Source organism: Larimichthys crocea, chromosome X, assembly GCF_000972845.2.
Source record: "Larimichthys crocea isolate SSNF chromosome X, L_crocea_2.0, whole genome shotgun sequence".
Taxonomy (NCBI): domain Eukaryota; kingdom Metazoa; phylum Chordata; class Actinopteri; family Sciaenidae; genus Larimichthys; species Larimichthys crocea.
In genome coordinates, this window is record NC_040020.1 from 13,963,192 (window position 1) to 13,987,023 (window position 23,832).

A 23,832-nucleotide genomic window follows, 5' to 3' on the forward strand; every position below is an offset into this window, starting at 1 on the left:
AGTGCACCTTGTGTTTTAACATGTGTGTGAATGGGTGAATGTTACATGAACGACCCCAAATCCAAAAAAGATTAGGACAATGTGCAAATCCTTTTCAATCTGTACTGAATAAAATACAGCACAAGACAAAATATTCAATGTTCGAAAAGATTTTTGCAAATATGCACTCATTCTTATATTCCCAAAAAGTTGGGACCGCGACAACAAAAGACTAAAAGTTGTGGAAAATTCAAAAGAGCTCTACAGGTAAACAGGTTGGTCGGTAGAAGGTGAAAGGGGCATTCTCGAAAGGCTCAGTTGATCACGAGAGTGGATGGGAGGAAGTTCACCACTTTGTCCAACAGTTTAAAAATAATGTTTCTCTCAGCACACACGTGCATTTAATTTCAGGATTTTTCCATCTACAGTCCATAATATCAATAAAAGATTCAGAGAAAACCCATAACAGGCAAGGCCTGAATGCACGTGACCTTCAATCCCGCAGGCAGGACTGCAATAAAAACCAACATAACTGGATAAAAATATTACTAGACAGGCTTAGCAACACAGCTCATCGCTGCTAAGGACAGAGGGTGTCACTCCCTGTACAGATTGTAAAGCCCTCTGAGGCAAATGTACTTTGTGACTTTGGGCTATACAAATAAAATTGATTTGATTTGATTTGCATCTCACTGCATGCAGGTTAAGACTCCACCATGGAAAGAGATAGCTAGATATCAACAATAACAACTTCCAACAGCTTCTGTGTTCCTCTGAGATGGACTGACGTAACGTGGAAAAGTTTCAAATTGTTTTTGTAAATCACGGGCACAGTGGGATTGTAAAGCTCTTTGAGTTGTCAGAAGACTGGAAAGACATAAATGTTATATAAAGTTTTGGCTATAGCATGCTACATGAAGTCCATTTATATACATTTGTATAACACTGAGCACAATACATATAATATCTATTGTTATTGCCTATTACAATATACTTAATAGTATTAGTACTATTACTGTTGTTATTACTATTATTCATTTTCATTGTATATCATACTATAATCACAATATACTTTATTATGTATCTTATTCTGAGCTATTTTTGTACTGCTCATTATGTCTTTGGAAGTGGAAAGTTTGAGGATTCAGAAATGTTATTCTAAGCAAACAGGGGCTTTCCCGGCCTCAAGTCATGACTAGACAAAAAGTTTCTGAGTGGGCAGCACATGAATCTCTAAAACACTGAGCAGAAACTGGATCAGTTGTATCCAAAGTACGATCAGACAGACCAAAAGTGCCCACAACACCAGAAGATCTGCACTTATCACGCTTATTTCCATGAGACATTGCAAACTTAATCACAGATACAGAATTAATAAAGAACACAAGACTCCAATCAGTTCTGTCAAAAGAAGGATGTGTTGTAGTGGTCTCGGAGGAAGGTGCTTGGCGGGGTGGCTGACCACTGCACCACTGTATCGCCCTAGGATAAAAAAATTCTAATTTCAAAATTCATCCATAAATTCTGGAAGTATTTCACTCTTGACAAAAGTTGTGGCCCAATCCACCATTGACTTGTCACACTGCGACTGCGAGCACAGCTGAAACTAGGTCAAACTGGGTGAGTCTCAAATTCTATCTAGTGAATTTTTGCAACTTTAAAACTGAAAAGCAGATTATGTTTAGATGTACATTCATTTTCCACCATTATTCCGAATGATATATATTGATATATAATATTCAGAATTTGACACAGGTTATGTAAATAGCATATTCCATTTGGACTTCCATTTGACTGTGGTTTATTCTGAATGTAGCATTTTCCTATTAAGACATCTGAGATATGGCAATATTATTTGGGTTTTAAGAGCATTGTTTGTACATATAAAGGCGTGGGCCAAAGACATGCACTTAATAGGTTAATTGGTGACTCTAGTTTGGTCACTGGTGTGAGTGGTTGTTTGTCTGTATGTGTCTGGTGATGAGCTGGCAACTTGTCCAAGGTGTATTCTGCCTCTCGCCCAAAGCCAGCTGGGACATGCTCCAGCTCCCCGTGACCCTGATGACTCACATCAGGTTGCCAACATGCTAGACGTCAGCTAGAATGCAGATGTTTAGCAGCAGTTATGTTTACTATCTTAGTTTGGCATGTAAGCATTCTAAATGAGCTAATTAGCACTAAAGAGAAAATAAAGTACCAAAAAAAATTACAAGTTTGACTGGATGATGAAAAGTTAGTCACCAAAGTTCGTTAGTGCCATATCGCTATTAGGCTAAAATCACAATGTTTAGAGTATGAGCTTTAGAGGTGTATTTATGCATGAACATTTGATAATAAGTCTTTGTATACTGGATTTGAGAGCTACACATTGTAAGTCTGTGTGTGTGTATGGACAAAAATGAGCTGAGACACTTTGGTGTGGCAACCTTTATTGAAGGAGCTCTTACAACGCTACTGAGGCTTCGTATCCTCAGGTAAAGAAATCTTTAACAACAATGGGTAGAGGCTGATACACTGGGACTAATAGCACCACGGATATGACAACAGTACAGTGACACTGTGCAACTGATGACAATAAAACTGAAGGTAGGAAACTTACAGCTGAGGGGATCTGAAAGGTGTGTGTGTCTTTTCTGTTTGTGTGTGGGTGTGAGGGGCGACTGAGTCCCATTAGGTTTTTTTTTTTCCAGCCTTCAACTGTGACAGATGTTTTCCTACCTCACTGATGAAGTACAAAAGTGTGTGTGTCTGTGTGTGGGTGTGGTGTGTGTGTGTGTGTGTGGTATTTCTATGGCACAGAAAATAAAGAACAGGTTTCTGTCATCTGAGCCAGTGACCCCAGCACAACTGTTTATGGAACAATCGCTCAAAGCTACACATAAAAAATGACCTCCACACATATACATGTAATTGGTACTCACATATACACACAAACACAGATACACACACACTCAGATAGAGTCACGCATGTTGAGTCCAGCTGTCATGTCCTCATTAGTACCAGGTGAAGTGGCGGGTTTGTTTGAGTCTGTCTGATGTCATATCCTGCTTTCCCTGTAGGTTTGGTGATCTAAAGCTTTCAAGAGATGTCGGGTGTGACTTTTTATCAAGACTGCTTATTTAACTGACCTTTTCAAGACACTTTAAAGGGGCAAAACCTAAAATAAAAATGACCAGCCAATCATGAGCCAACCTTCCAGGTTAACAATCATTTAGGTACAGCAAGCACTCAACAAAAGATCTGCGTGTTTTGAATTCACAGCTGTGGTTGATTCACTTCTATTTGTTTTCATTGTAAAATTGTGACATCACAAATCCGACACCACTTGAAAGAGTGGTAAGGTCTACAAAAATTAGTCCACATTAAACCCGAAACATAAATCCTTCAAAGGCAGGAGCTCCGGTCCTGGAGAGACAGTAGAGTGTAGCCTTGTTGCTGATTAGTTGAAGTAAGTTGGAGCACAGGTCTAGACTAGCTGAAGGTGGTGCAGGGATGCAGAATACCTGAGTAGAAAGTAGCCTAAGATAGAAATTTACTTTAATTGTGGCCAGTACTGGCTCTCCAGGACCGAACCGACTCCTTTTGACTTTTTTACCCTGAACTTTGCCTGCCAGGCAGCAATTCCTCCCAGTTGTGTACTGTCAAAACCAACTGTAAAACTGTAAAATGGTTTAGGTTTGGACCATCACTTGGATTATAGTCTAATAATCCTAGCGTGGAGGTGGAAATGGTACACAGCCTTAGATGGTCTTGACTTGGAGGCCAACCCCAGGGCAAAAAAGACCCTCAAAGTTACATGAAGACATTTCCATTTGTTTGCCACACAATCATTTGTCGTTTTGTGACATTTCTTTTCTTTTATTCAAACACAGTGTATGGTAAATGAGTGAATGACTGAATATTCATAATGGGACTAAAAATCTAAAGCGTGTTGGTCCTGTTGTTTGGGCCCTTCACTCAGGACTTGGACACCCTACGGGAAACGGTTTGGTAGAAGACCCCTCTGAGCAGAGAGGGGTAGTCTCCGATGCGGAACAGGTGGCGCTGGGCAGAGATGATGTCTTCCCGACGCCCTTTGCTCACAAGAGTGCGCAAGTTGGCCTCATTGACCTGGGTGCCAATGGCGATGACAAAGAGCTCCACCCCGGCTTCCGCCACTTCACGTACGCGCTTCTCCAGCCCAGCATCAGTGATATCCTGAGACCTGCCGTCAGAGAACAGCACCAGCTTCTTTACACCTCCCGATGCGTCTCCACGGCCACGTAAATTCTTAATAGCAAACTCCATGGCCTCTAATAAATTAGTGCCGTCATTTTGGAAGGCTGCCTCTTCAATGCGACGAGACAGCAGGGTCAAATTGGTAGTTAGCTGCTGCTCCATGCGGCTGCTCCGGCTGTATTGGCCAACGGCCACTTTGACAGTGGCGACCCTCTTTTTCTCTGCGGTCAGGAAACGCTCAGCCAAACGTCGGACAAAGGTCTTGCTTGTCTCGAAGTTCTTCTGGCCCACACTCGCCGAGCTGTCCATCATCACCAAAATATCGGCACTTTCATCGAAAGAAACTGCAACACACGCACACAATACATCAGTGGATGTTTCCAATACTATTACAGACAGAATGTGAAAAAGGGAGGGAAATGTCACTAAAGATATAAATACCAAAGATAAACATTAAAAAGAGCAAACAGCAGCTTAACCTAATGTCAAACTATCCACGTAAAAAGAAAAACAGACTTACTGGGACATCTTTGTCGTGCCGACGGGCACTTCTTATCTGGACAAGAGAACAACAATCAGTTTATTAGAAGTTGGTACAAAATATTCAACTGATAGAAATGACCAATGAGATGCATGTATGTGTGTGTGTGTGTGTGTGTGTGTGTGTGTGTGTGTGTGTGTGTGCACATGCACCTATGTCTATGTTTACCTTGACAGATTTTGGTTGTGAGGTTTTGCAGGAAAGTGTCATCCAGCAGCTCGGCAAAGTTGTCCAGAACAAAGGAAAAGCCTGGTTTGGGATCGTTCTTACAACTCATTTCATCAAGCCGCTCCTGGTTGGGCTGACGACCTGCGTAGTCCTTCACTCCTAAACCACCCACCTGGAGATGAGGAAAGAGATTTTTAGGTTACCAGGTGTGAGGGGCAAATTTTCTTTTATAGCATCACACCATGGTTTTCACAGGGTCAAGAATATTTCCAGAGATCCTGTCAGTATTTCAGTTAAAGGGTCTACAAGTCTGTGTCTATGTAGGTGTATTGTACTCACCCGGACATTTTGACCACAGAGGATGTTGAGGGGAATCGTGTCCCTATCAGTATCAGAACGTCCGTCGGTGAGGACAAGAACAACTCGGTTGTCTTGCCGCATCAGACTGATTGTGTTTTTTAGAGCGAAATCAAGGGCCTCGCCTGTGTATGTGGCCTCAGCCAGCCATCTCAAGTCTCTCACTTTCCTGTGTGCACACAGAAAAAAAAGCAGATTAATGACATTAAAAAGAAAACACACTAGTCACGCTCATATGCAAAAACACATATTTCCTGCATTGAATGAAATGAAAGGACTGATGTTAATTTCATTGTCCATTAGAGTAGAGGTCTGGATTGCATTTTAGCCTAGCTTAGCATAATGACTGGAAGCAGGGCAAATGATTGAACACATGAGATACAACATATTAACTGTGCTTTTTAGAGGTGTTTTGCCCTGCTTCCGGTAATTATGCTAAGCTAAGCTAAGCTAGGCTCCTGCACTTTGCATTGACATATGACTGCATATAATTTCCGATCTTCTCATGTCACTCTTCAAGAGAAAGTGAATATTCTAAGTGTGAACATTTTAAAGCAGTGTAATGTTCTATTTACATTCATATAAATACAAAAATGTATAACTAAAACAGCACTGGAGATGTTGGAAAGAAATTTTGATCTGTATCCCATTGCTTACTGTCTTTTGCTAAGACAGCAAACAAGAGGGTTATAAGCTTATTTCATTACTAAAACACTGCAAACTTCCCTCTTAATACAGTCTGACAGATATAAAGTTGAGACTTGGAGAGGATGTAATCAAATACTGAACCAATGAAATCAAACCTCTACAGTGGTGATGCTGAGTCAATGCAGAATTAGTGCTTCAACATACAGTCAGAGAGGCGTCAGGGCTCTGGTTGCATGCATGTGAACTCACTGTTTGAAGTCGGTGAGGCTAAAAGCGTTGGATCCCAATTGGACAGCTTCTTGGGCCCTTGCTCCACTGTACTGCACTACACTCACTCTGGACTCATTACCTGCAAACTGGAAAGAAAAGCATTGCATGGTTACTGTGTGTTTTGGTCTGTGTGTGTTATGTCTACAAGCATGTGTTTTCTTCAGTCAACATTTCTGCGTTCCCACCCATCTGACTAATTATATCCAAACTGGAAGAGGAGAGTCATTGGAGAGATATAAAAGCGAGTTCCAAAACCACACAATTCTTTCATTCACACTTTCTGTTTTTAGGCCTGATCTCAGGGCAGCTCTGAAATTGTTTTCACAACTTTTTTGGTACTATTTTGAACAAACAACAAAATCCACAGAGGTCAAATGTGGGTTATCTTACAAGGGCTAGGCGTATGAAAATCAGTGCAGCCAAGATCCAAAACAAAGATATTTTCAGAAAAGGAAATTACCTTGACTTGCTGGTCTTTGATCAGTCTGTCAATGACTGTGATGATAAAGTCTTTGGCAAGAGCAAAGTTTGATTCACCAATACTCTCTGAGCTGTCCACAATGAACGCCAGGTCCAGAGATCCACACTTACACTCTGGAAACACACATAAACAAAATCACACAGGATCACAATAGCCATATAGCATGAGAAATAATTAAGATCAAATCAAGTTTGTTTATATAGCCCTTTACAATAGCCAGACAGTACCCAAAGTGCTTTACAAAAAAGCCATAAAAAAACCCAATACATAACAGGTACATAGATAAATAAATACAATTAAATTAAAATACAATAAAAAAGTAAAAGTGCTGTAGTGAATGTACAAACTTACCACAACAAGCTGTGAAGTGGTTAGGAGAGGGTTGAAAAAAAAAACACAAATCAGAGTTAATTAACTGTGCATAAAAAAGGTAAAACAACATAAACTGCCTAACCCTCACATTCTTTAGGCTTCAATTGCATGTTTGGCTAATCAGGCACAGAGTTGAAAAGGGCAATGTGTTTAATGGGGAGTGCATGTGGCTTCATTTCTATGAGTGTGTATTTCAGTGTGCAACAAGTTGAGTGTTTAACTTACAACAGAGCTTCATGATGATATCCAGAATTTCACATTCCTGAAGAGAGAGGTGGAGTACATGTTACAGTACGGCAATGCACTGTTAAATCACGTCACATAACTTTCAAAGGAAACACACATCAACCAGGTCCTAGACAGTTTGAAACTGCTTTAAAATAAATAAAAAAAAAAGAAATCATGACAATGGTAATGTTTTACTTCGGGATTTGTTGGTAAAAGGCTACGGGCTTCTGGGTTCAGGAAATTGGATGTGTGGCTTTGGACTGAATATGCAGTATCAGATTCAGTCAAAACTAGCTCAGCCTCAAGGGGGAATATTCTGTGGTACTTAGCCAGTCTCTCCTCTGGCAAAAAAGAGGGCGAGGATTCAGATTAAATAAACTGATTACATTTTTTTTATACTTACATCAGTTCCTGCTGGTCCAGGAGGCCCAGGAGGTCCCTGAAAAAGAAAGGAAGAGTGAGTAAGAAGAGAAGATTAGAGGGCTGAATAATTCATCCTGATAGATGTGTTTATCTGTTTTAAGAAAAAAAAAATGGCCAGACAAAAAATGATCTGGTCTGATGTTGACAGAGCTAGACTGGATGACTGTTTTCTTTTTAACTGGAATAAAAAAAAAAGTAGTGATACTTTGGAAAACTCATTTGACTGCAAACCAGAATACCTCACTGAACCCACATCCACACCCACACATTTGTGTGTGCTGCTATCTTTCTGCGACATGTGAATCCTTCAAAAGTTCACTGCAACAGCATTTTGTTTTCTTGTGCTCAGCTGCAGGGAAAACCATCTGTTTTGTTTTAACAGGCATTAAAGTCAGTTTAAGAGCATTCTTTTTTGTGACAAAGAGGCCAGAGTAGTTTGCACACACAAGAGAGAGAGAAAGAGACGTTAATTGTAGACGGGAGAAACTGTCTCGTGAACACATGACGCAAAGGGTTCATACAGAAATATGCAGCAGGGGAACAAGCCAGAGGAGAGACAGAAAACAGATGAGGAAAGGGAGGAGAAAAAGAAGGAAGAGAAGAAGGAGGAGGATGACGAGAGAAAGACAGCAGAGAAAGTGTGAAAGGGCAGAGTTTGAGGCCTTGGAGGAAAACATTTTCAGTGTTATATTTAGATCTGATCTGTGTTCTCTGCATCTTTTCACATGATCCAGTACCACAAACTTTCACTTGCCAGTTAGTGAAAGGTAATCACTCTGTCTTTCCTACATACTGTTGTCTGATGTCTTAACATGTGGTTTGATGTTGCATGTTGCTACATTTAGCTCAGTTACTGGATGTCTCTCTGATCAGTAGTAACTTCTGCTCACAGGCAGAGAAATTAACAGCGCTGGGTGTTCACTTTGTTCTTGTTAGCTGGACTAACAAGATGATGGTGATATTTTACATTTCTATATTTAGTCTCACCAAATCAAATGAAAAGAGCCAAACCAATAATGAACTGATCCTACTAATTAGTACGAGTGCCTGTGGAGCCACAGCCTGTTACAGCTTACTCCTCTTCGACTTAAACCACAATTTTTATCCCACTATTAAAAAACAATGATCCACAAGTCTTTGTATGGGAGTGAATGCCACAGACAGGCTGGGAATGTTGGTAATGATGCAGAGGCAGACTAACCCCCAACACTGATTTCTTTCACAATAACAAACATATTCAATATCACCAGACATATCCTTTAAATGAACTGTGTCAGAGGGTATTATTAAATTTGATATAATAATCTCACTGACTTTTTAAGACTAAAATCAGTGGCTTTTAAAAGATGTAATTTTTAAGCTAAACTAGGTTTTTAAAGAAAAACAATAAAATGAAACAAACTATGTTTGAATCTGGGAGCAGCAGCTCTTCTAATGTCTCATCTTGCATGCACATGCAGACACACGCGCGCACACTATCAGCTCAGGTTGTTACTCCATGGTAGTCTTACTGGATTGCCGTCGGGTCCTCTGTGACCTTTGGCTCCTTTACGTCCTGGAGTTCCTGGGATGTCGTTCTGTGTAAAAAAACAAAAAGAAAGAAAAAGGATAGAGATTTAGAAAGAGACAAAAATCAGCATATGCATGTAGGTATACATACAACTACAATGTTTTGTAGTTACATGTGTTTTGATACAAACATCGATCATTGTCTGGCCTTAGCATGCAATCATTTCAATGACAAAATGAAAGTTTGGACTCCTGTAGGTGTGTTTTACAAATTTGGAAGCTTTCAAAAGACTACACGGGAACGTTCCAGCTGTGTACATGTGCTGCTTCTCTTCTAATCTTCTAATCATATGCAAGAGAGTGTATCTGCACAACATCTAGGAGTCTACTCTACAACTAAAATCTTTTTACCACCATTACATAAAGTGGTAGCCATTATCAGCCTGTAATACAACTTGATAAGTTTGTTTAATCCATTGTATTCAAAATGACTTTGTATTTAATACTGGATTGAATTAATAATTTTTCAAATAATTGTTCTAGATTCATACAATTTATGTCTATAACAGTAAACATAAAGAAAAAAAAGTTTATAATTAACGTTGCTACCTACTGCTTGCTTATTTATCTTTTGGTGAACAAAATCTGTGATTTGAACAGATGTGTTATACCAAGTAAAGCAAAGAGTTTGCATGAACAGTATTTTTTTGTCTGACCCAGAAGGCACAGGAAGCCACTGTAAAAGCTGAATATTAGTTCAAACATTATGTTTGTGATAAGAATTCTTGGCACTGTATTTTAGGCTAGTTTTGACTTTTATAATGCTGCAATTTGGATGACCTGAAAATAAAACATCACTGTAGTTTAGTCTGGATGATAGGTTCACAATTTAAAATATACATCTGTACCCAGATGGTGTCATTCAACTGTTTTTTGATGTGTGAAAAGAATCAGAGGTGAGACCCAAAAAACTAAATACTGCGCAACCACTCAACTTTAAAAATAATCTGGACCACTTGGTGTGACTGCAATGTAAATTCAGATGTCATCAGCATAAAACAGAACTTTACATGAAATTCATGGAGAATGTTCCCATATAGGGGCGTATAGCATGAGAAAAGAAGTGGTCGCAATATGGAGCCTTGAGATACTAACACTTTAAAAATGTGTCAATGAGTTTAAGTGTTTTTATTGTTTCAAATCTCAGTTTATTTACTATCTATCTCCTATCTATTTACTTAATTTCACAAAAGCAGTCTCTCAGAGGCTTTTTAGCTTTTTAAGAGTAGCAAATAGTCACTATAGTGACTTTGCAGATTTTAGCATTAAACATGTGAAATGATCATTTTGTCACTATCATCTTTCTTTCTTCTTTTAACGTCTCCTTTTTAATTTCCTCCATTACTTTCTTTTGTCTTCTTTTGTTTTTTATTCCATTTCTTATTTAATTTCTTTGCTTGTTCCTTCTCTTTACTTTAGCATCATGAATTTCCCCTAAATGACGAGATACAATAACTAATAATGTTAAATAGTCAATAGTTTATTATATTTCATATAAGCCTATCTGACTTCTTCAGAAATGGAATCAAGATGTCAAAACACTTCCAAAGACTTAGTTGAAGCCAGATCTGGCCTTGAGACAGCCACCAAAGCCTCTGCAGCTGCTCCACTCTGACCCATTGCTGATATATATGAGATTATGCTCCAGACTGTAGGACTGTGGAGAATAATGATTTTAACACTGTAAATCAATTATCTCATCTATAAGTTCCATGTTCCCACAAACACTGTTCCAAATGTAGGCATTTTGGTTTGAGGAAGAGTGCAAACAGCTGCAGAGAATTAGAAATTAATGTAAAATTGCCATTTGAGAGCGGAGCGTCATGCTCAAGAAATGGCTTTCAAAACAGCTTGCAAACACATGTGCAGATTCAAGAGGCTATTTTAAAGTAGCATTTACTCATGTACAACATTAAAGTATTTAAACAGACTTATCTTGTATTCTCTTCATTGAAAAATATACTGTAACAGAAATGTGATCCATACAATACATAGTTTATCTTCTCTCTGCTCCAAAACAATTGATTTATAGTTACATAAATACTTATTTGCAGCTCAGCATGGTAGAATGAAATGAGATGCAGTGAGGGCAAGAGGGCAGGCTAGCACCGTAAAGTCACAAATCACAATAAAACATTTTTGCTCTTTGATCTGAAGCCTACTTAAACCAGCTGATCTACACTGCTGATCTACCTACAGTGGACAGATATGAAAGAGAACGAGAGAGAGAGAGAGAGTCGGTAATGCCAACCACCTGGCTTTTAACACACACATGCATAGTTGCTTGTCAGCCTTGAATAAGAACACACACATGCGCGTTCACATACACACACGTTTCCAATTACGGCATTTTCAACTTCAAACGCTCTGATATATAGAACATGGGCCATATCACATAATTACACACACATCCTGACCTTCACTTTATGATGTCATATTTGATGACACACAACCAGATGTGACTGCATTTGCAAATGTCATACCTTGTTGATTATGTGTATGTTATCATTCCAAAGTGTGTTTGACAAAAAGTTATAAAGGTTGAAGTCAAAAGGTCTGTCTCCACCGTTATCTCCTCTGACACCCCCCTCCCATGTATAACCTCCTGTCCCCTCTGGCCAAAGAAAGTTCAGGCAACAAAGTACATGTCTGTGCAGTGTGAAAACATTTCAACAATTTAAATTAGAAATCCAGTTGCTCAAAAATTATAACAAGACCAGTGGCATTAAATTTGATTAAATTGAAAATGTTGTTAGCTGGTTCGATGTCTCATGATTTCAAGTCAAACTGGTAAGTGTTTTTTCCACTGTACTGTCCAAAACAGTGAGTAGCCGTGTATAAAACATGTGGGAACAAACAAGAGACTGTTCAGAGAAACAGATATAACGGCCTGTTAAAAAGAGAAAAAAAATGGCTGAATGCCTCTGGGAATAAGGATTGTAATGGACTAATTTTTTCCACTGAGAGAGACAAAAATATGGCATCTTATTATGTATTTTTTATAAAGGACTTAGTCATAGATTGATGGATCTATGGAATAATGGAGCAGTAGCTGAGGAAGATTAGTGATATTATTTTAGGGCAATAGTTTGACATTTTGGGATTCGCATTAATTTCCTTTCCAAGAGTTATACGAAAAGATTAATACCACTCATATTTGTCTGTGGAATATGTAGCTGCAGCCAGCTGCTGATTTGAAGAGATTAGCACAAAGACAGAAAACAGCAAAAACCAAAGTCCGAAAATGACAAGTTGCAGTTTTTTTGTTTTTTTTTACTGGGGTTATGTGTTGAAGTGTTTTTATGGTTGTGTGTCGGATTTTAGGAAGTAGTGCTCCTGGCCCAAAACAAAGTTGGGCCGATAAACTCCTGTAAAACCACAAGTTATAATGTATTAATAAGTGAACATGGAGCTAGGCAGGGATCAGATCAGGTGGTTGGTTCCCTGTGTTTCCAGTTTTTAAGCTAAGCTAAACTAACAGCTGTTGGCTGTAAATGCATATATATATAAAAAATGAGACTGGTTAATCTTCACAAGAAACTCTCGATAAGAAAGCAAAGTGGCCTAAATGGGTTATTTATTCCTTTTAACTATGGTACTGCCAACAAAGTTAAATAGATTTCATCAAAAGTCCATATCAAGACAATTTAAAAGTGGAGCTCATTGGAAGAATGTGTGACTTTGTTTTAGCCCATATAATTTTATACTCCTGACGACAATTTCTAAAGTTTACACACTAGTTTTTAGACCGATTCAGGCAGGCGTTGATTTACATTTCACTAAGAGCTAGGACCAGTCTATAAAAAGTAGCATGTTCACACTTTTGTAAAGATTCCAAAACTTCTTCCTCTAAGCTAACTCATGACATCATGCATGTTTTCAGTTGGTGATTTGTTACTATATAATCAAGGTGAGGATTATGGTCCTTTATTACAGCTGTAGAATCAGTTACAGAGGTTATGAGATGGTTCCTGCATGTTGCTGTCACTACTTTTTTTTTAATCTAATCCCTCCCTGTGCTTCAGTAACACACAGTCCTGATGAGTTGTAAACTGATCTGACACTGTAAATCCAGAGCTTACAAAGTGTGATTCCTCTTGAAGAATAGACGTTACAGTACACTGATGTACGGATGAGAGAAAAGTACAAACATGTGCAGAAATGTTTATGCCATGGAACACAGACCTTGGAAATGCAATAATTTCAATGTAAACATGACCAAGTTGAACCAGGGGTTAAAGTGTTAAAACGCTATATGGTCACGGGTGACACACATGTAGCGCTGCCACACAGACAGACACGCACACACTGAAAGAGTAATGCAGCCCCTTGAATGTTTCTGCTCATTTCCTTGTATCCTTGACAACTACATATACACAGCTGCATCAGCTCAAAACCCTCTTCCCCAAAGACACACACATAAAATGTGTTCAGACCGACTTAAGAAAGCATTTTCAGCTGCACAACAGAAGGAGAGTGTGAGAGCGAGATGGATGGACTGAGAAAAATAAGAGTAGTAAAGTATGTAAGGAGTTAATGCAGGAAAACAAAATGACAGACAGAAACTAAAAGACAAAATGTATCATTGTATATTATTATGCATTATAAGAAAGCAATAAAAGAGAAATATGTAAATGTGCTCATAAATCAAGACATGTGACTCACATCCTGTAAGCGCTCTCTGCCAAGAAGGGATTGTGAAAAGATAAAATGAGATCAAGAACGAGAAGCAGTTCCAAAAAAGAGACAAGTAAGAGACAGACTCACATCGGGGCCTGGATCTCCGGGATCTCCGTCATCTCCTTTGGGTCCAGGGGTTCCCTTGCCACCCTGGAGGTCACACAGCAAATGTTAGAGGTTAAGACAGCACAGGGGTGTGACAATTGATTTTACACTGTAGGCAGCTAACTTCAAACATGGATACTGTTCAGTTTAAAGCTTCTTTACACAGCAAATAATCCATTTTGCATTAAATAATAATCAGTTGTCAGTTAAGGTTGGAAGAACACTTACAGGCTCACCAGGATCTCCACGGGTCCCAGGATAACCCTAAAAAAGATAGAAATATTCAGAATAAACAAATTTAAACAGAGCCAATTGTCATGTGCACATGAATGTACATCATATACTCTTGATACAGACCTGGAAGCCAGGACAACCTGCGGTACCATTTCCTGGGGCACCATCTTCTCCCTAAAAGTAAAAAAGAGAAACACTTACAGATCCATCCGCATACACACACACACACACACACACACACACACACACACACACAAACCTCATGGCAAGCAATATGATAAATGGCACACATCTGTCTGCCCCCACCCCTCTCTGTCTCCCACACTCACCCTGTCGCCAATCAGGCCTCTGTCTCCAGGAGCGCCTTTGATTCCTCTGATTCCTTTGGGTCCCTGCGAGATAAAAGGAATGATTAGAAACATATGAAATGTAAATGGCATATATTGGTTGAGAACATGTGGATCTTGTCAAAACATTGTGTGTTTTTCTATGTCTGTGTCTGTGTGTGTGTCTGAGGGCCCACATTTTCACTGCTTACATAATCCTCACTGCAATCTGTTACAGATTATTGCTAGCTGTTTCCCTTCTTCCATTACGAATATCCACTTCTTAAAGTAATGGTTCTAATATACATGACATAGCTCTTTTTATTGCAATTTATGGAGTAAACTGCACATCTGTATGGATTCTAGAGTTAAATCAATGATGTTACAGTCGGAGCAGTGAAGTTGGACTGGGAACTGTTGAACAAAAATTTCAATTGTGTTTTCAAGTTGGACCCTATGACTAATAAAAGAGAAGCTCATTGAATAAATAGGTATATGTGTGCGTATATCAATTATCCCTGTACATATGTGTGTCCTATTGGACTCACTTCTGGTCCAGATGGTCCTTCATCTCCTCTGTAGCCAGGAGGCCCTTCTCTGCCTTTCACACCCTGGAAAACAACAGCACCGTTAATGAGAAACCATTAAAACACGTGTCCAACAAAAACAGCCACAAAAGCACACTCAGTTGAAGAAGAAAAAAAGAACAACTGGCAAAAGGCTAAAACAATCAGTTTGGTTTTACAACACAGACAAAGTCCTGCCTCAGCTGAAAAAGAAAAAAAGCAACAACTGGTAAAAGGCCAGCTGAGGCAGGACTTTTTCTTCATTTCTTCATTGATTATGTTCCTACTTGACTCTAGAACTCCCATGAATCTTTGGCGATGGCAGACTATTAGAGCTGTATGGCGAGTGTAGTGTTAATACAATTTTTTTAAATTTTACTCCCCTTCCAGTTTCTGTTGGCTCTCACCAAAGGTCCAACAGACCTGAAACCACACCCAACCGTGATGTCATGGTGTCCTGGAGTACATTTCTCCATCATCGCAGTGAGGTGAGAAGTTAGACCACTAGAGGTTAGCAAAAACAGGATTTTCAGACTCTATTAAAGGACTCTTTAAAGTTTGTTTTTTTTTCATATTTTTGGCCATTAGTTTTTGCTTAAAAAAAAAAGAAGTTTTAAAGTACTTTTTACATAAAATCTGGTTACACTGTGGCATCTTTGCTACAGTAAATTGAAGCAATAGTTGATAGATGATTTGATTTCTTTGTGAAATTCTGTATAATCCAGATGATGTTTTTCATCTTAAGTGTCAAAACGGCCATTATCAGAATAAGATCATAGGATGTCAATATATGCTCGACTCAGTGAGTTAAATTGTCCTGAGCACAGTCCAGAAATCTTTAGCCTCCCTCCCTGTTTTGAAGTTTAAGTTTCACACTGTTTTGAATACATTAACACATCAATATTACTGTAATCCCTTTCAATTCATAGCTGAGATATGTTGAACCTAACTTGGCTCAAAGATCGGACACATATGTGTTAGCTCTGACAAAAGTCAAATAAATACACTTTCCAAAGCTCCAAAGCTGTCTGATTTACACATTGTGTCTTCTGAATCTGACTCATGACTTAGTGATACGGAAAACAAGACGTTGTTGTTTAAAAAAGGAGTCAGCTTTTGAATTTCCTGAGAAACAACAGCTGCGTCCAGCTGCTGCATGCAGCACCCCTGGTCAAAGTGAAGTCACAGATTTTGCACATTGTTGAAATGGAAAAAAAAAAAAAAAAACTTAGAATGTGTTGATTTTTCCCTGTTTTCATAAATCACAGCAGGGCTCTCTATGCACCACTAGATGCACAAAGTTGAAATAAATTGTTCTCTTCTCTATAGATAAGACAGAATATAGGAAAACTTTACAAAATGTCAAAGAGCTTCTTTTAATTTCAAGTTAATGTTGACAAAAAATATGTATATGTTACATTGAGTACTGTACACTGTGCATACTGTACTATAGCTTGACAGTGTTTAATGAGTGTAAATGATGTCGAGCACATTACTGAATTTGAGGATACAGTTTTTCCTGAGTATATGAGGTAGGCCCGATGTCAGTTATTCCATGTTTCTGTACTATTTAGTTCAGTTACTATTCATTCAGTTCTGATGAGGAAAGAAAGCAGCACAAAAGAGCCATTGAATGTTCTGACATCACGGTGGTTACCACAACTAACGCTTATAACGTATTATTATTATTACACTGCCTGGTGCCTTATTAAGAGAGCCATACTGAGGCTTTGGCAGGAGCAGATGGAGAGAAGAACTGAGTCAGAGGGGAAAGAGTGAGTGTTGATGTTCCCAGGAGGAGTAAAAGCTGAGAATGAGAGAGGAGAGATGGAGCATGTAGGAGTGGGCAGCTCTCTGGGGCTCCAGCCAGGTTCGCCTCTGTTTAAGCTTCTGCACAAGTAACCTCCCTCCCGCAACATAAAAAATGGATGCACACGCATGCACACATACTGGAAAGCATGCGCTCGTGTAAATGTGTGTGTGATTATATTTGAGTGTGCCTTACAGGGTCTCCGTTGGGACCAGGTGTGCCCTCCCTCCCCGGTTCTCCACGGGGTCCAGGGTCCCCCTGGCAAGGAAAAGAACAAATGAATAAAGTGACTGAAAGACAGTAACAATAGACAATTAAGCAGAGAGGGCCAATTTTTTTTCGATCAGTAGTACATGAGAATAATAACAGTGGGAGGACGATTAAAGTCAGTATGGTTGCAGTCGACTCACTGAGCCAAACAGCATTTCCAGAGAATTTCTTAGGAGAAGGCCCTGAAATCAGAGTGACCACAGATCAGCCCTTCATCCCTCCTCATCATCCTTATCATTACTTACGGGATCTCCTCTTGGACCTCTGTTTCCGGGGGAACCTTGAACCCCTTTCTCTCCAATAGTTCCCTACGAGGAATTTTAAAGACATTAAAACATATTTTGGCAGCTGTCACACGCAAACACTCTGGCTGTCACAAGGTCAATATTAATCCTATTTACTCTCTCGCCGCGAGGTCCATCTGGTCCTGTAGGGCCCTGAAACACACAGACACATAGCAGGATATTAGATAAGTCATTAAAGATCACAAAGTTTGTGGCGTTGTCAGGAGCTTCATCACTTACATCGTCACCGCGCTCTCCTTTGTCCCCATCGCCTCCACGAGAGCCCGGCTCGCCCTGTCACAACACAGATAGTTACACATTTATCATATTTCCTGCTTTTTCTTTTTTTCTATTTTGTCATTATTCTTGCTTTCTCTGCACTGATTTACCTTAGGTCCCGATGCACCATAGTTTCCAGGTCTTCCAGACAGGCCGTCTTTTCCAGGATCTCCCTAAAATGAGAAGAAAGTCTCTTATAACACACCACTGAAAGGCTATTTGAAATCTTCTAACAGCACAATCATTTTTCATATCGTACTTTTTCTCCTTTTATTCCATAAGGACCAGGGTCTCCCTTTGGTCCAGGATCTCCCTGTAGGCCCTGGAAGCAGAAAACACAGAAAAAGTGTCAGTACATGATCATAAGCAGCTGAAGCCACAGAACTCAATTCTCAGAGGCTTGTACATATAGGCATGTGTGTGTGTTTACAGTATGACTATACGGCCTCATTTAAACAATCTGACAGCAGAGAATGTAAACAAATCAGTGATTAAGAACCAACGGCCTCAGTCTGCCTTCCGCGGGGCTCCAGATGCAGGGAGTGATGTTGATCAGGGCCGCACTGACAGCAACGTTCCTAAACATGCTGTGGCTAATGGCTAATCTGTAAACAATGTGGCTTGAGCCTCAGGTAGATACAAAAGTGCCCTGTCTCAGTATGTGTGTCTGTCCAAGAAAGAGTGTAAGACAAAAACATGTAAAAATGTGTGTGTGTGTGTGTGTGTGTGTGTGTGTGTGTGTGTGTGTCCTACACACCTCAAACCTGATGTCAGTGTTTTAAAAACTTGTAATTGGTGTCTATCTGGTTGTGAATCAAACTGTCTACAATGTGTGACCTCAGCGTCAGTGGAGTCCCTGAGGGATTATTCTGAGACTGACATATACAACTTACATCTGATCCGGGAGATCCTTTACAGCCGGGAAGACCAGCGAAACCAGCCTCACCCTAAGGAGGAAAAACCAGAGAGACAACACATCTTCAAACAACTTGATCAAATCAGCAAAATACAGACAGCCAGATAGCCAGACCTCTATTTTCATGTTGAGGTTTGTAACTCACCTTGCGTCCATCAATTCCATCCCTTCCCCTTTGACCTTTGTCTCCCTGAGAAAGAGAGAGGAAGATTAAAAGATAAAAGAGTAAGTAAAACAGGAAAGTGGTACAATGATTTATGTGTTAGATTTTAGAGCAGCCATTCTGAAGACAGGTGTTAGGAAGAGCTCACCTTGAAGCCTTTGTGTCCTCTTTCACCCTACGGAGAACACACAACATTAGTCAGCCGTGTTCATGAGTTAAACAACACAGTAATCCCAGAACATACACAGAATTGTGTATGCTTTTTGTATTTGTGCATTCTGACAGTACCTTTTCTCCTCTGCCACCACGGTCTCCCTGGAAACAGAAATACACACATCAGAATTATCTTCATTACACGCAATGAAGTGATCACTGAGAAGTCTGACCTAGAGTCAGAAATCATCAACAGGTAATCAACCTAAAAAATTATAAATACTTTCATACTCACATAGTAGTCAACATTTATGTAAAGCTAAAAAGGTGTTTTTTCATGTTTAAAGAGATAACAACAATATACAGTATATGTTAACTGCTCTTATGTTACCTTTTACCTGGGGAAAATCTAAGAGAAACTTATATCAATTTAAAGGCTGCTAACAAGAAAGCCATCAGGTGAAAATAGCCGAAGACAAACACACCAACAAAGGACAATAATCCATGGAAAAACTTACCTTTATTTTATGGCTATAAAAATACAAGAAAATGACTATATACATGTGTTTATAAGATACACATATGTGTATATAAACATCATTCAATTCCAATGTGACACATTGTTGTTCGATGGTGATGTATCATCCATCACTTACAGCTTTTTCTATCCATCAGTGCTGCTGCTGCTGCTGCTGCTGCTAAATATCTTTAGCATCCACTTATTCACATGTAAAAAGTCCCTCCTGTCACTTTTAGTCTATGTTTCAGTACAAATAATATCTCGTATGTTTATTTAACACTTAAAGGCACTCTACCTTCATTCCACTGTAACCAACTGGACCAGGATCTCCAATGCTGCCCTGTAACAGACATAGAAATATTAGATCATCTGAACAAAGCTTCCATCAAGCCTGCATGACAAATCCAAAGAGATGTGAAGGAGGTCAACAGGGCAAGACACCTACCTTGGGACCAGGATCTCCTTTCTCTCCTGGCATTCCTGGTCTACCTGACTCTCCCTGCAGAGAACAAAAGAATGATGTTGATAATGCAGAGTTCTGTACGTTTGTGTATTAGGTTGCATTAAGTTTCTGTATTTGTATGTTTTCATTTTATATCATCCCACCTTGGATCCAGGGTCTCCTATCAATCCCTTTGGCCCTCCTGGAGCCTGTAAACAAAACAATAAAACACAAACAGTAAAATAATTGTTCAGAAAACAAATATAAACAAGAAGCTATGTTGGTGATAAGACAATGAATGGCTCACTTACAGTGCATTCGAAGGAGCAACACTGTAAAAAAAGAAAAGAAAGATTATGATCAATTATACACAATAATGTTGATTGGAGTCAATTGAATTTAACATCACCGTGTTTGATGGTCAGTTTTTAAGATATAGTTTTAGTTGGTTTTGTTGGACACGCCAAAGTAGGCAAGATCATGAATATCACTGTGATCTCATTTCAGCTTCCTGTAGCTGTCCTGTCTGACCCCTCCTTGTTTACATGGCAGTGGAGACCAGCCATAACAAGACTTAATCAACAAACTGAGACAGAATCAGAGGAAAGTAATTACCTAAAATCTATAAAATCAACACTAAACACACTCAAAGATTTATTGCATTAAATCAACTCAAAAACATCAAAAACAACTCTAGCAGGCGCAAAAATAAAGGCCAAAAAAAAAAACTTTTAAAGTTTAAAATATAGAATAGATTTTAGTTCTGCAATACAGTCATTATGCATAATTATTATGTAACTACTAATTTAAATATAAATTCATTAAACAAACACAAACAAAAAGATTTCCTTTAAACAAATTAATTTAAAGTCACATACCGTATCCCTTGTCTCGTTTTTCTGAAATGAAAAATAAGAAAGAAAGAAAGATGATGTTATTTTAAATTTCAAATATTAGAGAGAGAGACAAAGAGAAGAGAGGATAAGAGGATGCGTACAATCATATTGATGATGGTTCTAATGGTTCCGATCTTGGTGGCTCTGGTGTCATCTACAGCAGTGAAGTTCTGTCTGTAGGTGTGGTCTGTGGCAATGAGTGACAGCCTGGTGTCCTGGTGAGACAGAAAATAAAAACAACATCAACATGTCTGAAAATATCACCTACAGCAGGGGTCGGCAAATAAGTTTGGACCCGGGCCAATTTTTTTTCTGACAATTCCATCGCGGGCCATGACCATGCGCAGAACCATGCGTTCTGCGTCCTGATTGGCTGAGTGAGAACCGCACGTGTGTTCTGCGTCCTGATTAATTAAGGGAGTACTGTACAAAATGCGTGTAATAAGGTGTATAAAAGTGTGTGTTTAGGGGTTTTACGGCCTTAAAACATGTATGAAAATAGTAAAACTTACATCGCGGATTTTGTTTACGCCCACTGCATCTGTCATGAAACAGGCAACCTGCCCTAGCAACGTGCCGTAACTAATGTATACAGCAGCGCAGATCTGCCGCTGATGTGCATTCACATTCATTTTTGATATTTGAGCCGACCTTGTTTGGTTTTGTTTTTTTCATTTAATGAAACACATTTATTCACGTTGTCCGTTACAAGAGGGACACAGGACACTTTTATTTTCCACAGGTTACTGCGCACGCATGTGCCAATTACTGTTCCGACCTGTGCGTCAAGTAAAGAGGCTGCGAGGATGTTCTGGCTGCTGTTTTGTCATGTTACTTATCAGCTACTTTTCAATAAATGTTGTGAAATCTGTGGAATTGTTGTATTTTGACAGGAAACATGAGGTTTAAAAGATATATTTAAATATATATATAGCTGTTTTGTCATGTTACTTATCAGCTACTTTTCAATAAATGTTGTGAAATCTGTGGAATTGTTGTATTTTGACAGGAAACATGAGGTTTAAAAGATATATTTTATACACAGCCCCCCCCCCCCCCCCCCCCCCAAAAAAAACTGGAGTGTGTGTACATTGGGCCTCCTTCCCAATCAGCAGGTTTAGTGTTTATTCCTGTGTGTATCCGTGTCTCTGGGGACCCTTTTAAGGAAGCAGGCATATCTGTGATTTTGTATAAACTTTGGGCCAGCGCGCGTTCTAGTCAATTCCTGCTAATCGTCTCCCGAGAGCGCGCGTGAACTTTTCTTCCTCCCCCTTCTCCTCCTCCTCCCTCGCCGTGCGCTCTGGTCTCCTCTGCGCGCTCTGGGTATTCACCTCGGACAAATTGGGCGGAGCGCTGGATCACGAAAATTTCGCCGATCCTTTGTAGAGGTACCGGGTTTGGGGCGGAGTGGTTCGGTGTTTGTTTTTCTGGGGACTGGGGTGCTTTTTTTTATAGTTTTAGGTGTTTTTTTACGGTTTAACCATGGGGACTTTCAGAGGTTCCTTGCGCTGCTGTGCCTTTTCCTGACTGAGGCGCAAACGCAGGACCGGAAAAACAGATTTGCGGGTAAGTTTGCTGAAAAGTTTTGAATTTCCACAAAAAAAATCTGTATTTCTCGTGTTTGTGCCATTGTGTTGCATTTAAAGTGATCTTTCCGTGTTTGGATGTAACATGGCACATACTGAAGTGATGTCTGCTGCAAGAGTTGGTCCAGATGTTCATTGTCTCTGCGCTGCATACTTTCCGAAGCCTGGGAAGACTCGCAAACCAGCAGCACGGTAAAAAAACAACTGAAGTTAAATCAGAGGGTGACTGTAGCCTAGCCCACCTGAGCAGGCCCTTGTTTGGTCTCATGTTTGTGTTGTGGGCCTGGATAGTAGGCGTAGGGTATAATGCATACTAAGATCCACCTGAGCTGTGGATGCCAAAGTGATAAAGAACTAAAGATTTTTTCCTGCCAAGGTGCTGGTAACATTAATATACGGTGTATGTATACAGGTTATGGGTGCAGTCAGTCAGTACAGGCCTGCACCTGCCATAAATCGACATGTATAAAGTGAATTGATGAGGTTCAGATCAGCCCCATGACACCCACAGTGATGTAAGATGCTCCAAGCAGCATCATGCTGGCCTGGTCTGCATGGTTATACTGTGCTGACATCACCTGAACTGATGTGGACGATTGATCTTAAATGTATTTTGGATTTAATAACTACATAGATTTCACTTTTTCAGTTTTTATGGTTGTTTAAGAGATTATGTAAGATATTGCTGACAGCCATCTTCTGTTTGTTTGTTTGTTGTTTTTTGTTTGTTTGTTTGTTTGTTTGTTTGTTTTATGAGCAGTTGTCCAGTTGACCTCTTCTTTGTTCTGGATACTCTGAGAGTGTCGCCCTACGACAGCAACATCCCAACTATTATATTGACCAGACAAGCATTCACCAATCAATTCATAGATGAACTCCAGAAAAATGTAAGCCACACACACCACACACACCACACACACCACCACACACACACACACACCACACACAGATCTTTTTATTACCACGTGGAAAGATACTCAATTAGAAGTAAAGCTTGCCTTTAGCATCTTCTTTTAAGGTAATTTAACACCCCTAGTGGTATACCTTATAATCTTCCTGCAGTGATGTACAGGTGTACTTTGGGATACTGTGACATCACAGCTGGGTGTGGTTACATGTGCATACAGCAACGGCTGACGTTGTTAAGTTATTTTTTAAGTAAAAGTACAGAAGTATTTTCAGAAAAAAGTTTTTTTTAATGCATAATGAAAAGTGTCATAATATTTGACTCAGTATATTCCTTAGGCTATATACATCCTATTTTATTCAGTCATTGCAAGTTTGTATTTTAAATCTCTCAAAAATAATTAGTACCAAAGCGGTCTGATGAAATAGACTAGATTAACA

At 39.4% G+C, this 23,832-nt stretch overlaps 1 protein-coding gene across 1 annotated transcript; it reads right to left on the bottom strand.

The window, feature by feature from the left end:
* Nucleotides 1–2,391: 2,391 nt before the first annotated feature.
* Nucleotides 2,392–21,141, bottom strand: col6a1 (collagen, type VI, alpha 1). The gene is made up of 31 exons (XM_027283285.1): nucleotides 21,001–21,141; nucleotides 20,882–20,902; nucleotides 20,315–20,335; nucleotides 20,168–20,212; nucleotides 20,007–20,060; nucleotides 19,857–19,901; nucleotides 19,177–19,203; nucleotides 19,037–19,063; nucleotides 18,871–18,915; nucleotides 18,703–18,756; nucleotides 18,069–18,131; nucleotides 17,920–17,982; nucleotides 17,771–17,824; nucleotides 17,648–17,683; nucleotides 17,492–17,554; nucleotides 17,172–17,234; nucleotides 15,149–15,211; nucleotides 14,604–14,666; nucleotides 14,398–14,448; nucleotides 14,269–14,304; nucleotides 14,023–14,085; nucleotides 9,198–9,263; nucleotides 7,667–7,702; nucleotides 7,261–7,297; nucleotides 7,015–7,023; nucleotides 6,643–6,776; nucleotides 6,162–6,268; nucleotides 5,247–5,433; nucleotides 4,908–5,079; nucleotides 4,719–4,754; nucleotides 2,392–4,542 (listed from the first exon to the last, which is right to left on the bottom strand). Exons 1-31 carry the CDS (start codon nucleotides 21,004–21,006, stop codon nucleotides 3,938–3,940), a joined length of 2,352 nt encoding a protein of 783 aa, XP_027139086.1. The 5' UTR covers nucleotides 21,007–21,141; the 3' UTR covers nucleotides 2,392–3,937.
* Between the last annotated feature and the right edge of the window lie 2,691 nt (nucleotides 21,142–23,832).

What these genes read in the sequence shown, in the direction of transcription:
- col6a1 (XM_027283285.1), bottom strand. An exon ending in TCTGTGGTCAAAATGTCCGG is followed by an intron (nt 5,080 to 5,246) that starts GTGAGTACAATA and finishes CCTCATCTCCAG; the next exon opens with GTGGGTGGTTTAGGAGTGAA. An exon ending in GGCACGACAAAGATGTCCCA is followed by an intron (nt 4,543 to 4,718) that starts GTAAGTCTGTTT and finishes CGTGTGTTGCAG; the next exon opens with TTTCTTTCGATGAAAGTGCC.